The sequence below is a fragment of the Neopelma chrysocephalum genome, unplaced genomic scaffold (genome assembly GCF_003984885.1).
Source record: "Neopelma chrysocephalum unplaced genomic scaffold, ASM398488v2 Primary Assembly neopelma1_367, whole genome shotgun sequence".
NCBI classification, from domain to species: Eukaryota; Metazoa; Chordata; class Aves; order Passeriformes; family Pipridae; genus Neopelma; species Neopelma chrysocephalum.
In genome coordinates, this window is record NW_020898031.1 from 886982 (window position 1) to 911494 (window position 24513).

Consider the following 24513-nt stretch of genomic DNA (forward strand, 5'->3'; position numbering starts at 1 on the left):
GATGCTCTGAGGGACATGGTGGGATTGCTGGGGCCGTGCAGGGCCAGGAGTTGCGCTGGATGGTCCCTGTGGGTCCCTCCCAGCTCGGTGTATTCTGTGCTTCCAGTTTTTCGGCAGGAAAGGCCGGCGGAGCCGCAGTCCGTGCTGACACCGGCTCCCTTCGCGGGCGTTTCCTTCGGGACCCCGCCGCTTTGGGGACTTGGTCGTTTTGAATCCCCAAAAGCGCTGGAACAGCCGAGGTGACCCGGGGCGGTGCCGCCGCGGGTGCGGTGTCCCGGCGGGTGCCGATGCCCGGGTCCGGTGCCGGTGTCCGGGGGCTCGGGGCCGGTGCCCTGGGGCTCGGGGCCGTCCCGGGGGCTCGGGGCCGTCCCGGGGGCTCGGGGCCGTGCCGGGGCTCGGGGCCGTGCCGGGGCGGGCGGGCGGAGGGCCCCGCCCCGGGGCGGTGCAGCGCAGGCCCCGGTCCGGCTCCATAAGGCCGCGGGGCCGCCGGCCGGACCCAGCGCCCCAGCGGGAGGGGCGATGCGGGCGGGGAGCGCCATGGCCCGGGCCCGGAGCCGCCTCTGCCGCCTCCTGCTCATCCTCCCCGTCCTCATCCTCCTCCTCCTCCTGCTGCTGCCGCCGCCGGCCGCGCCCGGGCAGCCCGCGGGTGAGTGCGCGGGGCCGGGCCGGGCCTGCCGCCCGCTCCGGTTCCCGTCCCCCCTTCCCCGTCCTCTGCGGAGGGTCGGGCCCCCCTCGGCATCCCCGGGGGTCTGTCAGCCCCTTCCCCTCCGCTCCCGGGGGTGGCAGGTGGGGCGGACACGGCCCCGCTCCCTCCCCGTGCCCTTGGCCGGAGCGGGGGGTCCCGTCCCCGCCTGCCCCGCGGCGCGGGGGGAGCTCCGAGGGTCCCGGGGGGGTCCCCCCGTGTCAGCAGGAGGTGCTGCGGGTGCCGGCCCTGCCCGGCATCGTCCGTGCCCGACCCGCTCCCGGCGGTGCCGGCGGTGGGCGCGGGGCCCCTCGCACCGGCCCGGGCTGGCAGGTGCCCGGCAGCGCTGGTGCTTCGCTCCCCCTTCGCTCCCCCTTCGCTCCCTGACAGGCGGGAGGCGAAGCGCCCCCGGGAAGGGCTCTGCGGGTGGGTGGCCTTGGTCATCGAGGGTGCTCGGGGGGTCCTGTCGGGCAGGGATGCTGTCCCGGGGATGCGGGGCAGGGATGCTGTCCCGGGGGGTCCTGCCGGGCAGGGATGCTGTCCCGGGGATGGGGGACAGGGATGCTGTCCCCGGGGCAGGGATGCTGTCCCCGGAGATTGGGGGCAGGGATGCTGTCCCGGGGCAGGGATGCTGTCCCCGGGGATTGGGTAAGGGATGCTGTCCCGGGGCAGGGATGCTGTCCCGGGGATGGGGGGCGGGGATGCTGTCCCGGGGATGGGGGGGCAGGGATGCTGTCCCGGGGATGGGGGCCAGGACTCGGAACACGCTCCCATGGTGGGCTCGTGAGGCTTTTAAGGAGTTGTTGCCGGCATGTCCTCAGGGGCAGTTTATGGGTTGAGACCATTCTGTTGATGGACTCTTACGGTGCTGATTCAAGGCTATACGTACACAACGGGCAGAATTGTCTCTCTCTCATCATTTCCCCCTCCTGAAGGGACACAGGTACCGGGTTAAACTTTTGTGTTTGTCATTAACGCCTGTTTTTATAGTCAGGGCTTCCCAACTGAGGAATCTTCTCCAAACCAGGTGCTGGTGTTTCATGCCGAGGGCAGTGTTCATGTGGTGGGTGCCTCTCCCTGAGGGATTCTGTGCTGGAATCTCTTCTTTCACTTAGGGTGGTGTTGCTTCCACCCCCGCCAGCAATGTGAGGTGAAAGCCAAGCTTTGAGAGGTGGCTGGGGGTGGAGGTAGCACAGCCTGGCTGGAGGCCAAGGAACGAAGTCTGAAATAGTGCATCTCTGGGATATCAGGTGCTTCCAGTGCAGTGGTTGGTGTTTTGAGGAGTCCAATTTTAGTTCCTACCTGTAGGAAGGAAACACAGACACCAGTTCCCAGTGGTGGGTGTCAGTGGTCCTCTCTGCCTTTGGAAACCTCTGTCCCAGCTAATAATGCCAAACCTGCCATGAAACATAATAAACCTCCTTTGCCTGAAGTCTGAGCACGAAGGAGAGGGCGGAAACCTCCAGCTTTTGGGTTATAGTGCAAGTGCTTTGTACACACATGGGGATGAGGAAGAAATGCAGTGTTAAGGGAAACTAATAATTGAAACTTCCTGAATGACCATAATCACATGATGATGTGTAGCCTTAAGGGATTTGTGGAGTGTGGCTTTTCCTCTCCTATTTGTGTCCATAGGAGGCCTCAGGGTTTGGCTCTGTGACTTAAAACAGAAATCATAGGCAGGGGCTGTGTTTTTTGCTACTTGATCTCTTCCTTGATACTTGGTGTCACACACATGCCACGATGTTCCAGCCACACCTTACCAGTTTTTAAAGGAATTCTTGAAGCGTCTAAATGCCTGGGTTTGAATTTCAGGGGAGACATGGTGTTTGGTTAAGATAAATCTTTTGTTTAGATCATGGAAAACACAGCACTGCCTCACCCATATTTCAACAAATCTGAGACAATCATTCAGCAGAATAAAGAGGGGGTTTGTGGTTATTTCCTCCAAGTGAGGAGTAATGAGAAGAAAGGCATTTCAGTGTGGCTAACGTTGCCTCTTGTAGTGCTTTGCTTTCAGAAAAAGGAGGTTTGAACCATGACTTTGGAGTTTCTGCACATCTCGATCGTTCTCATTTCTCAGGCTAAAATTAAAAAAAAATAAATTAAAAAATGCCTTGCAGGGTTCCCTTTGGTGGCCAAATGTAAAGCCAAAATCTCCAAAGAGAAGGTTCCCACGGGCTCTGCTGGGTCAGCAGAGCTGCCACTCCCAGCTGCTGAGGTGGGCAGGAAGTGAGTGGGCTCCACGTGCTCAGCTCCTCTCCATGGACACGTTGTCACGGCTGGAAGGGAGGGACTTCAGGGCCATTGATGCAGAGGAAGGGTGTCATGGTGAGATTATTCATCTTCCTCCACAGGGTGTTGGGCTCTGCCCTGCTTCTCCTTGTGAGAAGGTTCCAGGGTGCAGAGGATCTTGAGACAGTAGCAGCAGACACGTGTGACAGTCCTTTTTGTGGAACAAGGGGAGCTGTTGTCTTGCAGACAAATTAGTGTTGCTTTAGGAAGGGCAGAAGGAATGGGGAGAGTCTAGACAGGAAACACTTACAGCATAGGTCTGGATTTCAGCAAGGGGAAGGTAAGAATTTTCTAGGAAATCCTGCTGTGGAAGAGCCCTGTAACCTCATCAGTCCAACACCCCCAGTGAAATGCTGAGAGGAACTGCATTAACTGCTCTGGCCAGCTTTAGTATTACCCAAATATGCCAGGTGAGCAACCCAGTGAGGAGATGGTGCCATGAGGGTTGGTCACCTCTTCCTGCCTTCTGAAAGGCACCAGGGCAGCAGGAGACCCAGCAGGTCTGAGGACTGAGCACAGGGGAGGGAACAGATGGAGAGAAAAGTCCCCTGTAGAAGAACAGCTGGCCAGATGTTCCTGGCTGCTTTGAAGGTGAAGCACCACCAAGGAACTCTTTATAGCCTTTGAGGTATGGGAGGAGCTGGAACTGCTGGCTCCATAGAACATGTTCCTACTTTTAGTGGAAGACTCGCTAACTTTGTGTTTTGTATAAACCTCTAAAGGTTTTAGAGTGGAGTTGGATAATATTTACATAATGAAAGTGAAGGAGGTGTTTGCTTCCAGTAATCCAAAGAGTAAATCCCACTACAGCTGTGACCTTAGTGGAAAAGTCAACTGCACCTAAAAATGCTTTTCCTGGTGTGTCATTGCTTGGAGAAATCCACTGAGGAAGCAGTGGTGGTTCTGTTGTTCTGAAGGACGTCTGTAAGCCAGGCCATGGGAGTTTCTCCTCAAACAGACACTGCTTGGCAAAGTCCTTCATGATTCTGAAAATAGGATACAGAGAATGCAGATTGATCTGGCAGCTGGTGCCCTTCCAGCCTGTTGGGATTCGGGCTCCTTAAAGACAGGGATAGCAATCCCAGTGATTTGGGCACAGCAGAGAAGTATCTGGCAGAAAGAAGTGGCTTTGAAAGGACAGTGCAGAGTGTTCTGCTGAGGTGGAAATAATTGTCTGCACGAGATCACAAGTGTGAGAGGGTGAAAAATGGGGAGCAGGAGTGTGTTGGCCGGGAAGGGAGTGAGTGTTGGAGCAGGTTAAATGACAAGTGAATCAGCCACGTGCCATCTGTTTTGGAGGAAGGATAACCTGTGGAGATCCATAAACACACAAAGCATGTGTGCCTTGTGTGAGGTCTCACTGGGCTGTTGTGTTCTGTTGTGGGTCCTTTTTTGGGTCTGACTGGAGAGTGGAGCCAGAACAGCCTCATATGAGCAGGCAGGGGTGTAAGATGTGGGTTCCCCAAGGAAATATTGAATATTGGTGTTCCTTAGTTGAAGGGAATGAGAGGGAAGTGTGACAGCACACTGTGGAAATCTAAAAATTTGCAGCCAGAGAGAAGGGAGTGAACTGTTCACCTCGTGTGGGGATTAGAGGTACAGCTTAAAGCACAACAAATGTGATCTGTTGGAGATCAGGTTGCTCAGTGGAGCTGCTCTCTGGGGAGCTGCTCCTGCCCTGGGCCCCCATGGGCTGGATGGTGTGTCAGGCTTTTGGCACTTGTGGTGAGCAATCCCCTGCCAGAGTGTGGAAGGACTGGTGTGGCTGACCTCGGCTGTTAATTGTAATTGATGATAAGCAGGGTCAATTTAATGAGTTTGGGTATTAAATACTTTAGCAATGTGCATCTTTTGACTCACGTGAGTGGTTGATGGAAGATTAGAACTCATTGCTGTGAACTGATGCCCTGGGTTCAGCATGGTTTGGGTCAAACAGCCCAAGCTGCTGAGCTGCTCATGTGCTGCTGAGCTGGTTTTTATGAAATTAGTTCAGTTGGGGGTGTAATAGGCCACAGTCTCAACTTTTTTTATTTTTTTTTTAAGAGCATATCTTTGACTTCCCTTTGGTAGTCTTGGGAAGGAGTCACAGCCCAGGAAGGATGATAATTGAGGGGAAGTGTGAGTGTAGGTGGATGTAGCTGTGTGCTGGGACTCCAGCAATCCGTGGGCATGCCAAGGTCCAGGGGATGCAGCACGACCTTTGCTGAACACAGATCTTACCTGCCAGGCAGTGAACACCCCAGGAGCTCACCTCAGTGCCTGGGGAGCCGTTCTGGCTGTGCTGTGTTCCCTGACTGTGATGTGCTCCCGTGCTCCTCAAGCTCCCACATGCCATGGAGCGTGCACAGAATTCCTACGGTGGATTTGGGGCTGGGAGGGGAAGATGATTCACGTCTCCAATGCTCGGTAATTAATGGCAGCCTCTAATGAGATAAGTGTGGCGGATGCAGTGGTGTTTCTGTCTTTGGAAACACGATCCCAGCCCGTGTTCCAGCCGGGAATGGAGCAGCAGCAGCGTGTCCTTGGTGTGACGTGGTCCAGCTCTGACAGCTGCCTTGGTCACTGGCAGGAAGCACCTGAGGACCAGAAGTCCTGTAACTTGCTGAAAAATTTATTACAAATGGCTGTGCTTGAGGACTATTGATGTATTGCAGTGGTCTCCCTACTGGAGACTCCCCATCACCTCCCAAACTGGGGGTGGTGAAGGGAGGGAAGGAGGGCAGAAAGTGGGGAGAGAATTGTCAGAGTATTCAGAGAGCTGAAAATTGGCTTCTTTTAGTGCCTCTGCTCTAACAGGATCTTCTTGGAGTTGCACTCTTCCCAGAAATCCCTCCCAGTTCTGCTTCATGTGATGATTCACTGCTTTGTCTTCTGCTTCCAAGCAGCTCTTGGGGAGACGTGTGGTGTTCCAAGTGCTGTGAAGGTTGGCTGTGCCCTGCTGTTCATGTAACGTGTGCCCTGAGACCTCCAGAACCCGGCCCAGGTGCCACAGTGTCACATCCCACTCCAGCGGGCACCTGGGGCTGGCAGAGGGAAGGGACAAGTGCAGAGCAGTGACCTGCAGGAGTTTGGGGCTGGGCACCAGTGGAGTGTGTGGTTGGAAATGACAGATGTGGAGAAGTGATTGCTGCAGTGTGTGCTTTTGGAGGTTCATCCCAGGGAGGAAGTGTCCCTTCCCTCCCCTGTTTTCGGGCCAAGGAGGTGTTGGCACCGTGTTCTGGAGCTGGTGAGCATAAGGGGTTGCTTTCAGGAATTTTATCTCTGATTTTTAAATACCTTTTGTTCGATAAACACCGCAATTAATGAACGTTCTGCTGCAGTATTTGCCCTGTGTGATTTCCTGAGAATCAGCTGGCTGTGCCTGTGCTCAGGAGGCACAAATGCAGTGTGACAGGCTGGGCCAGTGCAGTGGATCTGTGGCCTCTGGACATGGACACACAGTCACAGGAGGGAAGCTGGAAGTGACCCCGTGGTTTGTTCTTTGGGGAGAGTGGTGGGAAGAGTGCGGAAGTGGATGTGCTTTTCCCTTGGGATTCCTGTTGGAGTGCTGACCTGAGGGGATGTGTGTCAGCCTGCCAGGCATGGGAAGAGGCAGCAAAAGCATCTGCAGGAGACAGAATGTCACTGCAGCCTGGGGGCTTTTGGGGAACCCGTGGCGTTTAAAGCCTTTGTGGGGGCTCTGCCCACTTCCCAAAGGATGGAACAGGCCTCCCATGGAGGCTTTGAGCTCACAGAGCTGTCCTTTGACTGGAGAAGCCAAAGGCCCTTGGGAGGTGTGGTGTGAGTTTTGGTGTGCCCAGAGGGGCTGGTTTTAGATGGATGCAGCATCTTACCCAAAAAACTCTCAAGTGGGACTATCTCGGACACCAAACGCTCGGTCACCTGCCCCAGACATGGTGATGATTTCTGGAGGCAGATGCTGAGGATAACTGTTCCCTTCCCCCTACCTTTGTCGGGAAGCTCAGGCTCCTCTGATGAGCTCATTGATTCCATTGCCATGAGCCAGTAAAACCACTGCTCTGGATCCTGCCTTCGATCCTGGGCCACCAACCTCCTGCTTCCTGGGGGAGCAGCTTCCCAGCCAGGCCCTGGCAGATCCACCACGACGGGAAAAGTGATTTACATGTGCAATTTATTGTTGTTTACACGGCTGATGTAAAAGAGTCGCTTGCAGAACCTGATGTTTTATGGAGGGAGCTTGAGCTCTGGGTTTGTGTTTGGTTCAGGGGACCTGTCTGATGTTGCACATGCAAATAATGCATAAAGGGATCCGTGACGGCCACTTTGTGTCAGGGATTTGTTTCACCTCAGTTGCTTTGATGAGGCCCTGGAGAGCTGTTTAAGGACATAATGAACAGCATCAGGCTCGTGTCAGGGCTTTGGCTGGGCTGAGCTGTGCTGTGGGGAAGTGCAGGAGCTGCTGGAGCTCCTGGAGGGGGCTGAGCCGGGGCAGTTGTGCAGCTCTGCAGCACAGGACACCTGATGTGACACTGCCTGGGTGTCCTTGGGCGAGTCCTCCCTGCCCTGACCCGCTTTAAATGCTCCCATTGCTGCTGGTGGAGGGTGGTGGTGTGGGAGATGGGTGCTGGTAAGACAATAATTGGAGTGTGAAGGTTTAGTTTCGAAACTTTCTGGTAAATTTGGTGTCTTCTCTGCTGTTTGTGTGTTGTTTTCTCCGGCCTCTTACGAGGCAATCCGAGTGTGCAATCCAGGCGTGTCTTGCTGGGAGGTTTCCTCTGTGCCTTTCCTGAGACAGTGTTTTCTTCCTCGTGCTGCTGATTGCTTTGTTCCTTTAGCCAGCGTCTCTCTCCTGCTTTCCAGGTTTCCAGCAGATTTCCCTGCTCTCTTCCTATGAAGTTGTGACCCCGCAGAGGTTGGGAAGGGAACGGCGAGAGGCTTCCAACAGCTCCTCAGTGCAGGTATTGGGCAGCCTCACCTTCAGTTTAGTGTCTTATTGCTAACAAAATCCTCCCAAAACTGGCCTGAAAGGCTCGTGGAATGCTGTCAGACTCATCCTGCAGCAGGCAGGCGTCCATCCTTGCAGAGTGTCCATCCTCAGCCTGGAGCTGAGGTCACGAGTTGCTGCAGTGGGTTTTTAATCTGGGTGTAAAAAGTTGCATCGTGAGAGTTGTTCAGCACTGGAGTGAGAAATCATTCCCCAGTTACACAGGAAGGGATGCCAGGTTCTGGAGGCAGGGACAATTATAAGATAGATTCCAGGCTCACCCATTTTTGTGGATTTCCAAGAATATTTTCTTCACTGACATGAGTAAAATGCAACTTTCTTTTTTTATATTCAGGACAAAGTGTCCTATGCGATCGAGATCGAGGGACAGGAATACACCATTCATCTAGAGAAGAACAAGTAAGTGATGAGTTCCTTCAATCTGTGGTGTCCAGGTGACAAGCTGGCAGGTAGCACATGAGTTCCACTTCCTGAGGTTCTCTGTGGGAAGTGCAGAGTTCCAGCTCTGCAAAAAGGGAAGAGGTTGAGTCCCAGAGTCCTGGCCATCAGCCAGAGACACTTTTGGATTCCTGCAGCCCTGGGATCCCCTTTCAGAGCAGGAAGCTGCAGTTTGCTCAGAGGGGATCTGGGAAACCGTGGACGCGACTCTTTCCATTCACAGCTAAAAATAAACAAGCCGAACTGCATTTCGAGTAAATGTTTTCACTTTTGTCTGGGTTTGGTTTATTGCTTTAGCTTTGTGTTTTTTCCTGTCTCAGTAGCACAAGGACACTAATAAATGAGGGAACTGACTTTCTATCCAGGGCCACTGATAGCTCCCAGCCAGGACAGATGCTGTCAGTCTGGGGCTGAAGTGTTGAAGGGCCACTCAGAGCTCCAGCACGTGGCCATGGCTGCTCCAAACTGCCCTCATGGTAGAGACACAACTGTACAAGTCCCTGGGGAGCTCCTGCTGCCACTTGCCAAGGCTCTGACCCTCAGAAACGTGGGAATTCAGCTGCACCACATCAATGGAATTACCAGGATGGCGCAGCAATCTCAGTCGTGGGAGCCTTTCCCAGTGCACTTTCTCCCCAGACTGGGCAAGAGAAGGCATATGCAGCAGACTGAGAGCTGGGATTTTTTTTCTTGCTTGAAAACAGGCTTTTAGCACAATTTAATGGGTTTTGCTGCTTGTTTTACTCTCTGAGTGGTTCGATTTCATTAACAGTTCCATCATTCTGCTCTCTAGGATTTTGCTGTGGAAATGCACAATTTCTTTGTTAATTTTGGAGGGTTTTCCTTTTGAGTGCTTCCTTATTTAATTGCATTTTACATATTTGTCACACTTTTGATTAGGATCATCTTGGTCCTCTGCCCAAGTATAATTTCATTAAATTCCTCTTGTATTCCTTCTCCCCTTTCCTTGCAGAGAACTGCTGCCCAAAGATTTCACAGTTTATACCTACGACAAGGAGGGAAAGTTGCAATTGGAATATCCAGATGTCCAGGTAGGATTTCTTTCTCTTCATGCCCTCACTGAAGGTGACTGGAACACTGAACATCTACAGGATGAGGGAGTCAAGGATTGCAAAAGGATAGCTGTGTTTTCTGCTGGGCCACCTTCAGGACCCACTGCCCTCTTCCTGGAGAGAATCCTTAATTTTGGATGAGGATCTAGCCTGTAATAGACACATATTTTCTGATGTGGAGGTGGGTGCTGTCTCATTAAAAGCTGCTCTCCTCCAAAAGGCAGAGCTGCTCTCAGCTGTCAGAGCAGTCCTGTCCTTGTCACACAGCCCAGCCTGGGGCTGGTGTCACTTCTGCCTTCCTTCTCCAGGGACAGGAGCCTGTGGGGCAGCACTGGCTGCTCTGGGGGCTGTACAGGCAGCTTTGCTTTTGTTTTTTGCACACAATGGGCTTCCAGATGGGTCCCTGAGCCAGCTGCTGACCCCTCCATTCAGCAGGGCTGGCTCTTGGTCACTGACCACTTTGGAGGGCTGACAGGGGACCCATTAGTCCTGAAGTTTGGGAAGGGATGATTGAGATGAAGGCTGGAGGACCTGTCAGAGGATGTGATCTGTGCAGTGCTGGAGTTGCTCCCCTGAAAGCACATTTGCAGCCTCTCCCTGTAGGAGCAGCCAGGCTGCCTGTGGAAATGGAGCTGCTTCAGGAGAATGGGAGTAAAAAGCAGGTTGTGTGATACAAAATGCATGAGAGTATTTTTGATGGCTCCTCTCTTCCTCTGAAAGGGAAGTGTTAGTCATACATGATTCATAGGATCTTGTTCTTGAAAGTAGAACACCTGAGTCAACTGAGTATTTGCTTCCCAGTTAAAAGGGATTGAGCAGAGGAAAAATGCTTTTTGTGCACGAGGTCGTGAGAGCCACAGTGGCCCTGAAGGATTAGCACATGCCTTAAGTGCTTTCTGCTTTCCTTGCTGAGCAACAGGTGACAGAGTCTGTGTTATAAACCCCTGTGACAGTGTCCAGAAATGCCCCTGCCAGAGGAAATGGAGGGTATTTGCCCCGTGCCACCCCTTGTCTAGTTTCCAAGATACCTATATCTGGAGGGCACAGGGGAAGTGTCCCCTGTGTCAGGGCTGATGAGGGGCTGTGCTGCAGAGCCAGAGAGCTCCAGCAGCTCCTGTCCCCCCTCCTGCTGCAGAGAGGCCGTGGATGAGCCAGGACTGTTTGCCAGGAGACTGAATTGGCCCAAATCTGTAGGGAGGGGCTGGGCTCGAAATGTTTGAGGCAGGGTGGAGGATGGAACAGGAGAAGGGGTAGCCCTGGGTCATGTTAAGAAGCCCAGCTGCTGGATGAGGCCCCAGGCCTGCTCTCCTGCTGTCCCTCCCCTGTCAGCAGCTCTGGCTGCAGGAGGAAGGGCTGAGGGGGCTTTCAAGCTGAACCCCACAGTGAGCTGCTGCCCCTCTGAGCTGGGAGGAGCATCTGCTTTACAGGAGCAGGGATCCTGTTGAGTCCTGTGTCCTGGCATCTTGGTTAGTGCCATGTGTGTCAGTCCTGGTGGGACCAGGGCAGGTGAGGAGACCTTTAGATGCACGTGAGCAAATGTGGGAGAGCTGGGACCGTGTCAGAAGCTGCAGACTGTGAGGCATGTGGGAAATCCAACTGCAAGCCTTTTGTTTTCTCAGGTTGTAGTCACAGCTGGTCAGGGGTAGGTCAGAGACCCCCCTGGGTGTGCAGGTACCCCTGGAACACGTGTGTAACACGCCCTTGTTTTCCCCTCCAGGATCACTGCCATTACCAGGGATACGTGGAGGGGACCCTGGATTCCGTGGTGGCTCTCAGCACCTGCTCAGGGCTCAGGTAGCACAACCCATCCTTTGTGTCCTGTCTGTCATGTCGTGGCTGCTGACCCTGAAATCCAGTTCTGCTGGTTTGAGCTGCAGCTCAACCAGTCAGGGGGTCAGTGGCCAGGCCGAGCTGCCTTGGTGCTGTTGTCCTATGGCATCTTTTATTCGTGGAGTTCACAGATATTTGTAATACTATTAAGTTATTACTGCAGTTTGTTACCAGTAGGTTGGTTTTGGCACAAATTTCTCTTATTTTCTAGTTTGCACAGATGGTCATGACAAGGAACTGGACCTAAGTGCAGAAATGAAAAGTCAAACACTAGTCTGCAAATTTCACCAAACTGGCCCTAAAGCTTGTGCACCTCAAGTTTGATTGAAAATTTATTCTGCTTTGGTCTAATGTTTTGAGCATTGATTTTTTTTTTTTTTTTGCAGGGCCATGCCAGGCACCAGAGTGGCAATAGTGTATTTGAACTAAAGCATTTCTGCTTAAGGCCTGTGCTGTAATTCCTGGGGCATTGCAGACTCCTACAGAAGTGTTTAATTTACTGGATTTGTAGGGCCCCCTCCAGTGAAAGGCTGCTGCCAGGCCTGGAGTGGAGTGGTTTGCACAGGCAGAGATACAGGCAGGCCTTGGTTATCCAGGAATAACTGTTCCTTTGTTCTGCTCTCTGGGTGACTCCTCTGTGCTCAGTGCTGGGTTTCTCACACACTGCCGTGTTTTAGGGGCCTGGTGACAATAGGGAATGTCACTTATGGGATTGAGCCCATGGATTCCTCCTCTGGCTCTGAACACATTTTGTATCGGCTGGACAATGTGAAGAAAGAGCCCACGACGTGTGGAGTGAGCTCTGAGGGCCAGGAAGAGGAACAGGCAGAGGGAAATCCCCATCCCAGTATGACCCAGCTGCTCCGGGTAAGTCCTTCCCAGTCCCCTGTAATGGGGTTTGTGAGTTCACCTCAGAGTATGGAAGCAGCTTAGCAGATTTCCTTGGGCTTAGCACATACCTAAAGGTTTATGATTTGGGAGGTTTCTGCACTGCTGGAAAACTCAGTCCCTTCACCAAAGCACCTGCAGTTTCCTCCTGCCTCTGCACAGGGGGGGGAGCAGCTGCTCAGAGTATTCCTGGGCCTTTTGGGGGGGCTTTTAGGGCCAGGAACACCACCCTGGTGGAGAGGCTTGTTAAGAAGCCAGGAGAACACTGTGGTGTTTGTTCCATCCTCCTCACCACCACCAGAGCAGTTTGCTGTGAAGGTCCCCCTTGCCCTTCAAGGACTGGCTGTGCAGGAACAAGATTCCAGTGAAAGCAGAGGGATGAGAAACACTGTGTTTCACTCCAAGGTTGTTGGCATTTGCTTGTGGTGTCTTTCTGCCCCTTTATTAAAGTGTGTGCTGGCTTTCCAAAGCGACCTGTGCAGAGAGTGAAAAGATCCCTTGCTTTGGAGACACAGGAAATCTTTGTGCAAGCTGGTTTTCAGTGTAAAACCCAGAAATGGTCATTGCATTGGATCACACTGCTTGTGTTTGGCACCCTGTGCTTTGGGTGTGTCTCAAACCACTGCTTGTATCAAGTGAAATATGACAATGTCATGAGGTTTTGGATTTTTTTTTTTCTTGTTTACGTTTGAATTAATAAAACTGAAGTTGTCTAAAACTTTTTTCCCCAGAGAAAGAGAGCAGTCCTGCACCAGACAAGATACGTGGAGCTGTTCATAGTTGTGGATAAAGAAAAGGTAGGGATTGTGTGTGGCTTCCCCTTTCTTCTCCTCAGGAGTGGGCCTGGAAAGCCCTCAGGCTTTGTTACTCCCAAATGACTTGTTGAAAAGCACTGACACTTTAGCCAAGATTGTGCAAATCTGCTGCCCTAGAAGTGGATGAATGTGTGCTGTGCAATCCTCCTCAGGAAAGGTGTAAACTGCCAGACAGGGAGAGGTTCTGTCAGCAAGGAATCCTGTAATGTAAGGAAAGCACATGGTAAAAAAATGCCTTTGCTGTTTTCTTTGGAATACTGAGCTGTTGAGCTCCCTTGATTCACAACATCTTGGAGATTTGGAGCCAGACAAAAATGTTTTTCGTGTTCTTAAAATGTTCTGTTCCTTCTTCTAACTCTTATCTTTATCTCTTCTCTTCATGACTAATATTTTTTTTTTTTGTCTTGCAGTTTGAAGATTTTGGGAAGAGTGAAACAGAAGTGAGAGAACACATGGTGCAGCTGGCAAACCTGCTTGACAGTGTGAGTAGCAGGGAGGCCGTTGTGCTGCAGCTCTGCTGCCTTTTGTAAACTTCCACCTCGGGGTCTGTTCTGGTGCCACTTCAGGGAATGCATCACCATGGAAGCTTTTCCACCTCTAAATTCATCTGCAGCCAACCACCTGGAGAATCAGTTTAGGGAACTCTTCCAACCTGTGCTAAGTACAGCGAGTGACAGGACAGATTGTTGCAATTATTGGAATTCCTGTGTCTGTGTAAAGGTTAGGGTAAGTGAGTTAGTCTGTAACTTGACTGTTTCAGATGATATTTCTCAGGATTGAGACTCCTTTTTATTTCTGTTTGGTGTCTTTTTTACAGTGTGGCACTTAAGCATTGATCCTTTACCTAATGAAGGTCTAAATTACAGGGCAAATGCATTCTGCTGATTCCAATTGTGTACTGGCTGTGGAGGGAAAAAATCAAACCCACACAGAAGAAGGTGGATACCTGCAATAGGATCTCTAACACCAAGCCAAGCATTAATAGATATTTCTCCTCTTTTTTTCTCCCCCAGATGTACATCATGCTGAACATCCGCATCGTGCTGGTGGGTCTGGAGATCTGGAAGTATGAGAACATCATCAGCACGGACGGGGGGGCCGGGGATGTGCTCTGGAACTTTGTGCAGTGGCGGGAGAAGAACCTCGTGGTGCGGCGGAGACACGACAGCGCCCAGTTAGTGCTGTGAGTGCCACCCCTCCCCTGGGAGACCAAGGAACTGGTCCTGCTCCTGCCTGCTCAGCCCAGCTTTGTGCCAAGAGGAGCTGCTGGGCAGCCTGCAGTGGTTCATGTCTTGTGGAAACATTCCAAGTGAAGTGAAGCGTTTTTAGGAAGGTTTCTGTGCTCTTTGATTTTGGTGCCCTCTGACAGGTGTATTGATAAACAACACAGTTTTTTCTCATCCCACATGTCCTGCAATGTTCTGTGTTGTACTTCTGTTCAGATAATCCTTTGTCACTTAGTAACAGATTGGGTTTGTGACCCGGGGCCTTTTCCACTTGAAAATGAGCACAAACACGGTGCAGAGCGTTGCGTTTTAACGGGGAAAAAGTTGTTTCTGCAGTTGGTGCAGTCACCAGAAGCCAGTGACGTGGTTTGAGTTTGGCACAGGATGTTAATCTGTCTGTCCCTGCTGCCTTAAGCAAGCCCAGAGCTTCCTGAGCTGTTCTCTGCCCTGTTCCAGGACGTGTGCCCCAGTGCACTTCCTACTCCTGCAGATAGCACAGGCCTTGGGAAGTCACTGCCCAAAGCAGGGAAAGGGCAGGGGCAGGAGCACAGCCCAGACTGCCCTTTCCTTCCTCTGGGGGCTGGGAACCTCCTCCCCTCCAAGGCAGAACAGCAGCGTGCAGGTGATAGGGAAAATGGCTGAGAAAATGCTGATTTTAGAAGTTGTTCTGTGCAAAGTAAAATGTGGTACAAATGTGCTGTGGCACTTCAGCTTCAAAAACAAAATGAGAGAGTAATGAGAAGGAAGTTGATAAGGGAGAAATCCATGCAGCTGGCCATAGCTGACAGCAAATCAAACCAAGTGATTTTAAGGGTGGACCATTTAGCTTTTTATATGCAGGGGAGGTGTGGAAGAGGCTGACTTTCTGCAAACATTAACAGTCAGATGATGGCCTTTCCTTTCTCTCCATGACTGTAGGAAGAAGGGGTTTGGTGGCACAGCTGGAATGGCCTACGTGGGAACAGTGTGCTCCAAGAGCCATGCAGGAGGCATCAATGTGGTGAGATTTCTTTAGTGACCTCTGAATGTGATCAAAATCGGAGTTTTGCACTCCAGAAGTCTTCCTGGAAGTGCAGAATCTTTCATGACCAAGCTGAAGTGGCTTACTGAGGGCTTTTATATTGTCCTCAGCCATTTCTGACACTTCCAGGATATCTGGATCACAACTCCTCTGCTCAGCTTCCCCTCTGCTCAGTGTGCAGCACTCACAGAAAAGGGACAGGATTTCTCTGTGATATTTTAATCACTCCTGGCTTGGAAGTGTGTGGGAGCTGTGGGTGTTCTCAGCTCTGTCCTGTGCTGTCTGACCTGCAGCCATGACCTCCCTGAGCAGTGCCAGTTCACTGCCTGTTTTCTGTGGCATTGCAGAGCCCTAATGAACTGAGCTGCTGGTCTTGGATAACTGGCAATCCCAGCACTCTGGTTTCCTTGGACCAGTGACAGAAGTGCTGGAATTCGCACGTTTCAGGAGATCAGGGCTGGTGTGGAGAATTCTGGTTTCTGTGTTAACATTGCAGCTGCTCCAGAAAGCAGAGGTTGTTGGGTAGTGTCCCAAAGAGATTTCTCTGAAGGCTCTTGTTACTAAGCAAATTCCATGCACTCGATTGGAAACCCGGCACCGTTGATCTGAGAGTCCTGATAATGTAGAGACAGAACAGCAGAAGTGTCTCTCTGGCACATATGTAAACACTGACTCTACCAATATAAGCTCTCTCCTGATTGCCCTCTGTTTCACTCCTGTGCAGTTTGGAAGGATCAGTATCCAGCTGTTTGCATCCATCATGGCCCACGAGCTGGGCCATAACCTGGGGATGAACCACGATGACCAGCGTGGCTGTCACTGCGGGGCCAGCAGCTGCATCATGAGCTCTGGAGCCTCGTAAGTAGCTCACCCAGGGAAGGCAAAGGAGGGTCAGAACACCCCATCCATGGACTTGATTGTTATGGATTACTTTTGTCTTCAAATTCCCCTTTCAGAGAGCAGTGTCACTCTTGTAGCTTGTTTTTAGAGAGCAAACACCGCCCGTGTTCTGCAAACAGAGGGGATGCTCCTGGGTTTTCTTGGTGTAAAGCTCAGCTCGTGCTCTCTGCTGCAGGGGATCGAGGAACTTCAGCAGCTGCAGCGCAGAGGACTTTGAGAAGCTGACACTCAACAAGGGTGGGAGCTGCCTGCTCAATGTTCCGAGGCCCGACGAGACCTACAGCATCCCCTACTGTGGGAACAGGCTGGTGGATGCTGGGGAGGACTGTGACTGTGGCTCACCAAAGGTTGGTAGCTGGGTGTTTTCCCAGTGCTGCTGGGGCTCAGAGGGGACAGTTTTGTGACACTCACAAGTGCTTCTGCACTCAGGAATGTGAGAGTGACCCGTGCTGCGAGCCAGGGACCTGCAGGCTCCGATCAGGTGCCGAGTGTGCTTATGGTGACTGCTGCAAAAACTGCCAGGTAGGAGACTCCAGCCTGTTGTTTGGAAGTTGAGGGAAGAAGAGCATTGGCTTGACCAGTGCATGTGTGAGAGGGAGGTGTCCTGTGAGTCCCCAGCTTCAGCTCAGCCCCCCGTGTGGGGTGTGGGGCGTGCCGTGGGTCGGGTGCAGTGTTTGTCCCTGCCCTGAGGTTCCCGTTTCCTGATGCAGCTTCCCCTCCCTTCTCCCCTCAGCTCCTCCCTGGAGGAACCGAGTGCCGGGCGAGTAACAACGAGTGTGACCTGCCCGAGTACTGCAATGGCACGTCCCAGTTCTGCCAGCCCGACTTCAGCGTGCAGAACGGGCACCCCTGCCACAACCAGGAGGCCTACTGCTACAACGGGGTGTGCCAGCACCACGACGCCCAGTGCCAGGACATCTTCGGCTCCAGTAAGGCAGGGCATGGGGTTCCAGCCTCTCTAGGGGATGGAACTGCAGAACACGCTGAGTTTTATTTAAAGTATAGTTGTTGGTCGTTCCTGGGGCAGTTTTATTTAAAGTACAGCTGTTGGTCGTTCCTGGGGCAGTTTTATTTAAAGTACAGCTGTTGGTCGTTCCTGGGGCAGTTTTATTTAAAGTACAGTTGTTGGTCGTTCCTGGTGCAGTGGGGTTTCTGCTCTGTGGGGCTGCAGTGAAGCCACAAAGAAATATTGAGTGGTAGAACTGACTCGGTGCTGAGCGACTGTTTTTCCTCTCTTTTTAAACTTGTAATTGTAAACTTGGAGCCACTGTCACCTCCTCGTGGTTCCTGAGCTCCCTGCTGCATGGGAAATACTTGGGGAAAGCAGGGGAATTGCTTTGGGTATGGGAGAGGTGGTGTGAGATGTTTCTGTCCCTGGGTAATGTGTCTTCTCCCTCTGGGGATGGGCTGTTGTTTGCAGAAGCCAAAGCAGCCCCAAACATTTGCTTTAATGAAGTGAATTCCAAGGGGGACAGATTTGGCAACTGTGGTTTCCACGGCCATGACTACAAGAAATGTTCCAGCTGGTGAGTTGAGCCCAGTGCTTTGGGAAGTTCTGAAATGCATGGTTGGGGATCTGTCTTTGGGTGCTGCAGTGTCCCTTTGGGATGTTGCAGGGGGTGCACTGAGGAGGGATGTGGGGCTGTGGTGAGGAGAGCGTGTTCCACATCTCCCATCATGGATTGTGCTCGTCCCAGGGGTTCACATGTGGGCAAAGGAGCAGTAAATCATCATGTTTTCCTTAATGTAAAGATCCCAACAGCTTACAGAAAGAAGGGTGCTCCTGCAGCACTGAAATGAGGCCCAGTTCAGTTTTATTTGTCGAGTTGCCTCAATTTTATTTTCAGGTACTGTCTTCAAGTACAAAGAAAATACCAAATCAAACGTGTGATAGTCTTGTTCTCAGAGTGAATTCAAGTGTCACTACAGTGTTCCTGTGTTGCTGTTGTAGGAATGCCATGTGTGGGAAGCTGCAGTGTGAAAATGTGAAAGCCATGCCTGTGTTTGGAATCAAGCCTGCCATTATCCAAACTCCCCTCAGGGACTCAGACACCACGTGCTGGGGGGTGGATTTCCAGCTGGGCTCTGATGTCCCAGACCCAGGAATGGTGAATGAAGGCACCAAGTGTGGTAATGGAAAGGTAATTAACAATTAAAAAGTGATATCCCGATGTAATAATTCGGGATGTTCACGGGAATACAATTTTCAGCTGCATTGTTTCATGCCTATTTATGAGCATTATTTTTTTGATGCCTACAGTTAATTTAAAACTCAACGAGTCCATTGATTCCCCCCACTGCCCAGGACTGCACTGCATGTGCATCAAACACTTAATGAGCCTTTCACTTGTAGGTGAAGCGAAAGAAATTGAGTTTGTTGAGAGCCAAAATCTTTGCTCTGTCAATGAGCAGGACGAGCCAGGCCCACACAAATGCCTCGAAGACAACTTTCAATTAAAATCCAACTAAACTAAAGAGCACAGAGGCTTAGCCCCGGCAGAGGAATGTGCATTCCACATGTCCTTACTGGGCACAATTTAATTGCTGTTCCTTTACATTCAGACTGGAGACAAAAGGCTCCAGTGCCAGCTCAGGCCCCATGCTGAGAGGCCTTTTGTGGGACAGAGTTTCTGCAGAGTTGGGGTTTATCAGGGAGAGTGTGAGAGGCTTTGTGGCATCCACAGAGCCCCAGGCTGGGAGCAGGGAGCTGGGCAGGCAGGGGGGCACTGAAATGTCACCTTCCCTCATCTCTGTGCATCTCTGTTCCCCAGATCTGCAGGCACTTCCAGTGTGTGAGTGCCTCTGTCCTGAACTACGACTGTGATGTGGAGAAGCAGTGCCACGGGCACGGGGTAAGCAGGGCAGGAGGGGCAGCAAGTTTTTAAATGGTGATCAGTAACTTTATTTTTCTGTCTCGTGTGAACTGTAAAACTCTCTATAAAATGGCCAGAGAGCCTGTAACAGTGTCAAAAAAAATCTTGGACAAAACTCTTTGCCAGGCAAGAATTCCCAATTCCAGTATTACTGATGAAATTTGACTCTGCACCTCAAAAAAAAAAAAAAAGAGGCGAGCAAAAGCCATGGTGTGTAAGCTGTTGGGAGAGCTAATCCTTGGAAGCTTTTCCTGAGCAGTGCTGTGCGTGCTCAGTCATGTGAAACCTCGGACTGCCTGGCCAAGGACTGTTTGGGGTTGACGTGGGAGTCACTGGGTGAAGTTCTGAGTGAAGTTCTGAAGTGCTGAGCAGCACAGGAGCACAGAACAGGCCGTGGCTGCTGCACAGCTGCTCCAGATGCATGGAAATGGGAGTTACTGAGTTGTGGTGTCTGTGTTTTGGGACACAGGTGTGCAACAACAACAGGAACTGCCACTGTGAACCGGGCTGGGCCCCCCCTTTCTGTGACACCAAAGGCTACGGAGGGAGCGTGGACAGTGGCCCCCCCTACAATGGCAAGTGCTGGGAGGGCTCTGGGCTGGGCACCCACACACGGGGGGAAGGTTTGGGGGGTGGCTCTGCACTGGGTTTCACTTGTGAACCATCCTAGTGGAGGTTTTGGGCTGAAGGTGTTGCTCTTCTCTCTCTTGGGAAGCTGGGCTGGAATCTGTGAGGAGCTGGGCTGGAATCTGTGAGGAGCTGGGCTGGAATCTGTGAGGAGCTGGGCTGGAATCTGTGAGGAGCTGGGCTGGAATCTCTAAGGATCTGGGCTGGTTTAGTTTAGGTGATTTCTGCCACCTTGGGCTTCTCTGTGTCCAGGCTGGGAAGGGAAGTCCCAGTGAAGGGGACCACGATTCTTGCAGGTGAGAAAGCAAGCTGGCAGAGCAGGGAAGGTTACTTTGCTCACAGAGGGTTTGAAGATGAAATAAGAAGCCAAAGCCAATCTCTGTCATTTGGAGAAAACTTGTGCTGTGTCCATGTGGAGTATATAAAATGGGATTGTTTTAATAGCAAGAATGATCTTGAACACTGTTTTTCATAAGATGATGTGGGTTAGGGGAAAGCTAGACACTGATACAATAAGAGAGTGGATAATCATGGTGGAGCATGGGCAGATCCCTCAAATCATCAGACAAAAAAGGGAAAGGCTGTTTTAGTACAGTCTGCAGGAGAGAAATTGCTGCGTATAAAAAGGTAGAGATTGTTAAGAACCCGAGTTCTTTGCCTACAGCAAACAGTGGTTGGAGAAGAGGAAGATTTAGGATCAGACAAAGAGCAGAAGCTCTGTTTTCCTCTCTCATAACATCTTCACAGTAATGAAAAATGAGGATTGATCTCCTAATTCAATATGCTGCCGTAGCCTGGGGTGTCATGGCATGTGTGGCTCTTTCATCTCTGACCAGACAATCCCTGTGAAAAGATAAACAGAAAATAATCTCTTTGGGCATTTATCTTTTGCAGTCTTGCTGGGTTCTTTTGTTTTCCTTCTGTTAAAAAATGGAAAACGGTTGTAGAACCAATTCAGTGCTGCTGTGAGTCGGGTGGAGGTGGTGGCACCACGTCAGACTCATTTCTCCTCCCCGGTTTTGTGCCCTCAGACAAGGACACGTCCCTGAGGGACGGGCTGCTGGTCTTCTTCTTCCTGGTGCTCCCACTGCTCGTGGCTGCTGCTCTGGCCTTTGTGAGGAGGGACAGGCTGAAGAGATGCTTCAGGAGGTTGATGTCCCGCTGCCACTCGTGAGTGCCTCCTCCCTTCTCCCTTCTCCTCTGCCCTTTGAACACCCGGGGGATGTTGTTTATACAAACCAATGCCAAGGTGTGGAGGCACATCCCAGTCCCAGGGTGTCAGGCAAAGGCCCCTGCATCCAGTGACACGTGTAGCCTGCCCCTGGCAATGACAGAAAAGGCAAATTCATCCTAAATCAAGAGAGCAAAGAATGTTCTCTTTACCATTATGTTTGTTGTCATGCACTGGAGATGAGGGTCTATATTTTTGGATCCCATCTTGGTATAAAAAGTGGCAAAGGGAAGCTCTCAGAGTCCTAAACAGAAGAAGGGTTGTTGCTTACTGGATTTGTGGTAAATATTATCTTCCTGACATTGGATGTGTAACAGGACAGTATAAATGCAGCTGTCTGGGTTCATGGCCTGCACAGTCACTGTTCTGTGCTCACACAGTCCCTGTCCTTCGGATTTCAGGTCACTTCAGTCACCTCCTCCTCGGCCAGACACTGAACCCAGGGACTACCAGCACAGAGGCTTCTCCCACAGCAGCCCTTACGCTCCAAGAGCTGTTCCCACGGTAGGAATCATCTCCCTTCCATTACTTTGTTACTCTCAACTAACAGATGACGATATTTTATATAATTTTTGCCCTAATAAAAGCTTCGAAGTTACTTCTCCATTTCTGGAAATGGTGCTTTCTCTTTGCTGAGAAGCAGAGGGAACACTTATTTCCTAACCAGTGCTCCTGAGTGTCACTTAACCAATGACACAAATATTTCGACTCCCTGCGTGCAATTTGTGAACGTTCCTGTTGTGTTTTCTTAGCAGGATATGGATCCAAACACCTTTCCTGTCCCAGCTTACCCAGTCAACCAGCACCCTCAGCAGGCTTTCCACCAGCCCTACTACCCCCCTGCTCAGTACCCGGTGCAGCCGAGGCTGCCCAGCAGGTCAGTGGAGTTACTGCAGGTTCCTGCTGGCACTGAAGGGATTTATCCCCCTGGCCTCCATCCCCGGGAGCCCTGGGCTGTTCCAGCACGTGCTGTGTGCAGGCAGGGCTGATTTCTCCCCGGGAGAAGTTCCTCCTTCGCTTCACCCTGAGCTGCTGGACCATCACCCTCCATGGTGATGAGCGGGGCTCAACCCTGCTTGGGGGGGCACGTTTGCCCTGCTGGATGAAAGGTGGATGAAAGGCCTCTCAAAACAGGCAGTTTAAAAAGAAATTACTCCAAAATCTGTCATTTACTCCAAAATCTGTCATTTTGCTGATTTGTGAACATTGTGGCCGAGTGCAGGATCATTCCTCATCGCTTTGAACAGGAAGTTTTCCTCTGTTTTTCATCCTCCTTCCTCACTGTGCTCATGAGCTCTAATGCTGTGCCATGACACACACGGGCCTGGGAAGTGCTGGGTGCTGAGTGGGAGCTCCTTAATGTAGCTTGTGTTGGTGGGGCACTTCAGGGGGGGGTCTTTAAATTATTTGGGGAGAAAAGGTAAATTTTAACAAAGTGGGGGTCCCTGGGGGTGTCAGGCAGTGGAAGGCAGAGCCCGACCCCATGGTGTGTTCCAAGGGAGGCCGGGGCTGGGAGCAGTGGTGTGGTGGCCGGGGGGTCTGGGCAGTGGCCATGGCTTGGTGGCCAGGGGCTCTCCTGCTGGGTGGGTGGGTGCTGTGGGTGGTGGGTGCAGCCCCCCTGACTGATGGCAGCTCCTCTGTGCTCTTGCAGGCCGCCACCCCCGCAGCAGAAGGTCGTACCTCAGGGGCCTCCCCAGCAGAAATGTTTACCTCAGGGACAGTATTTCCCCTCCCGACCGGCACCTCTGCCTCCCAAATAGCTCCTGGCTCCCCTGGGGCCCCCCCTGAGCTGACCCGTTGGAATCACGGTTCCCTCCTCTGGCATCGCTGCCGGGGCAGGGCCAGAGATCCAAACCAGGAATGTAGGACTCTACACTCACAAATACCTCGACCAAAGCTCCAGGGATGAGGCCCCGGGCCTGTTCCTCGCTCTGCAGCCGGGCTGGCAGCGGGAACCTGGAGGGAAATAGTCCTGAAATCCGGCCCGGGGGCGTCGCTTTGGGTTCCCCATTTCTGCCCTGAGCCCTGGTAAGGAAATTGTCTGGTTCATTGTCATCTCTCTGACTGTGCAGTGAGGAATCAGAGTAACCCACCTGCAAAGCAAGGAGATCTGCTCAGTTAATTTACAGTTACTCTGCGTGGACTGGAGGGTGTTTCCTGTGTACACCTTGATGGCACAAGTGGAATGAGGTCTCAGTGGACTTTTTCAGAGGAAGAGAGATATATTTTAAACACGTCTGTGCATGTATATATGTTTATAGATGCGTAATGATGCACTTAAATTCTTAATTCCGTGCTGACTGACAGTAAGCTGTGCTATAGGAGCACTGAGTTTAATGCTTTTTAATTAGAGATTGGCTAAATGAGACTCCTGTACTAATTCCCACTAATACATGGATGGGCAGTGAAGATAAAGGTACGAGAAGACACGGCCATGTTCTGGTTTTAAAAAATGGGGTGCTGATAGGTTTTAATTCAGGTCTAAAGGCAGAGCAGCAGTTCCTGCAGGACACTAGGAAGCAGGAAGAGTCTCTGCCTGGACCACCAGAGCTCCTCTGTGCACTTCAAACGGGAACCTGGTGGCTGATGCACCCCCTCTTTTAATCCCCAAACCTTTGTAGTGTCAGTCAGGAGGCTTTCAGGCCACCTTGTGTCAGACCAGACTGCAAGTTTGGAACTCCTCCTGAGCAGAGTTGCTCAGTATCCAGTGTGCCAGGAGAGGAGAAGGAGCTGTGCATCCTGATCCTCTGGAGCCGTGGGTAGAAGCTGGATGTCGTGGTCACAAATAGGAATCTATTGCACAACTTGCTAAAAGTGCTGAAGAGAATGCTGGGCTGGCTCACTCTGTGCTCGCCACAAGCACAGCTCAATCTGTAAAATCCCCCTAATATTGCCAAAAAAAATCATGTTTTCCTCTGTATATACATATATAAAAATATATATATATATAGTGTGTGCAGTAATAAAATACTTGAACTCCTGTGGTTTCCCATAAACTTAGTCTAAGATTTATAACACTATTAAAATCTGTAAGATGCCACCTAGAATTTCACCAACTGTACTGGTGGGGGTCTCCTGTTTGTTCCAAGATAATCAGTCTCTTCCTAATGTTGCTGTGTCCTGCTCCCCCTTGGCTGTCTGTCTGTCTGTCTGTCACAGCTCTGCAGCTGGACGTGGCCCATCTCCAGCCCCAGTCAGAGGGTGGGACGGAGGAGGGGATCCAGGGAATGAAGTCATCCAGAGGGATGCACTTCGCTGTGTGTGACGCTGTGTGTCTGAACTCAACTATGCTGAAAATGGTGCCTTTACCAGACAAAGGGGTTTTGTACTCCCGGCATTCACCTTGGAATGGCCACAGCTGGGGAGGGCAGGGATGTGTGGGTTTAGAAGCCATCCCGTGGGCAGGAACTGGCTCCAGTTTTTTGTGTGGAATACTGAAGATGACTACTGACTTTCTTTTGTAAAGTGTGTGGACACCTGTCCCCGGGTGGGGCTGGAGCTGGGGGGGCTGTGGCCGACACCCGTGTTCACCTCCACAGCTCCGGCCCAAGGGCTGTTCCCAACCCCTTTGTACGGACCCAACGAGCAATAAAGATGCCAGTTTTGTACAAGGCTCTGCCTCAGCCTCTGCTTTAGGGGAGGGAGGGG

General features: G+C 51.6%; 1 protein-coding gene across 1 annotated transcript; it reads left to right on the forward strand.

Moving 5' to 3' along the window:
* Positions 1-516: 516 nt before the first annotated feature.
* LOC113978945 (disintegrin and metalloproteinase domain-containing protein 9-like) lies at positions 517-24476 on the forward strand. The gene is made up of 22 exons (XM_027706306.1): positions 517-646; positions 7799-7896; positions 8278-8342; positions 9355-9433; positions 11172-11248; positions 11962-12151; positions 12904-12969; positions 13398-13469; positions 14001-14170; positions 15132-15213; positions 15959-16092; positions 16310-16481; positions 16564-16656; positions 16868-17063; positions 17555-17660; positions 18086-18275; positions 18906-18986; positions 19477-19582; positions 20666-20804; positions 21267-21369; positions 21621-21742; positions 22517-24476. Exons 1-22 carry the CDS (start codon positions 520-522, stop codon positions 22623-22625), a joined length of 2577 nt encoding a protein of 858 aa, XP_027562107.1. The 5' UTR covers positions 517-519; the 3' UTR covers positions 22626-24476.
* The last annotated feature ends 37 nt before the right edge of the window (positions 24477-24513 follow it).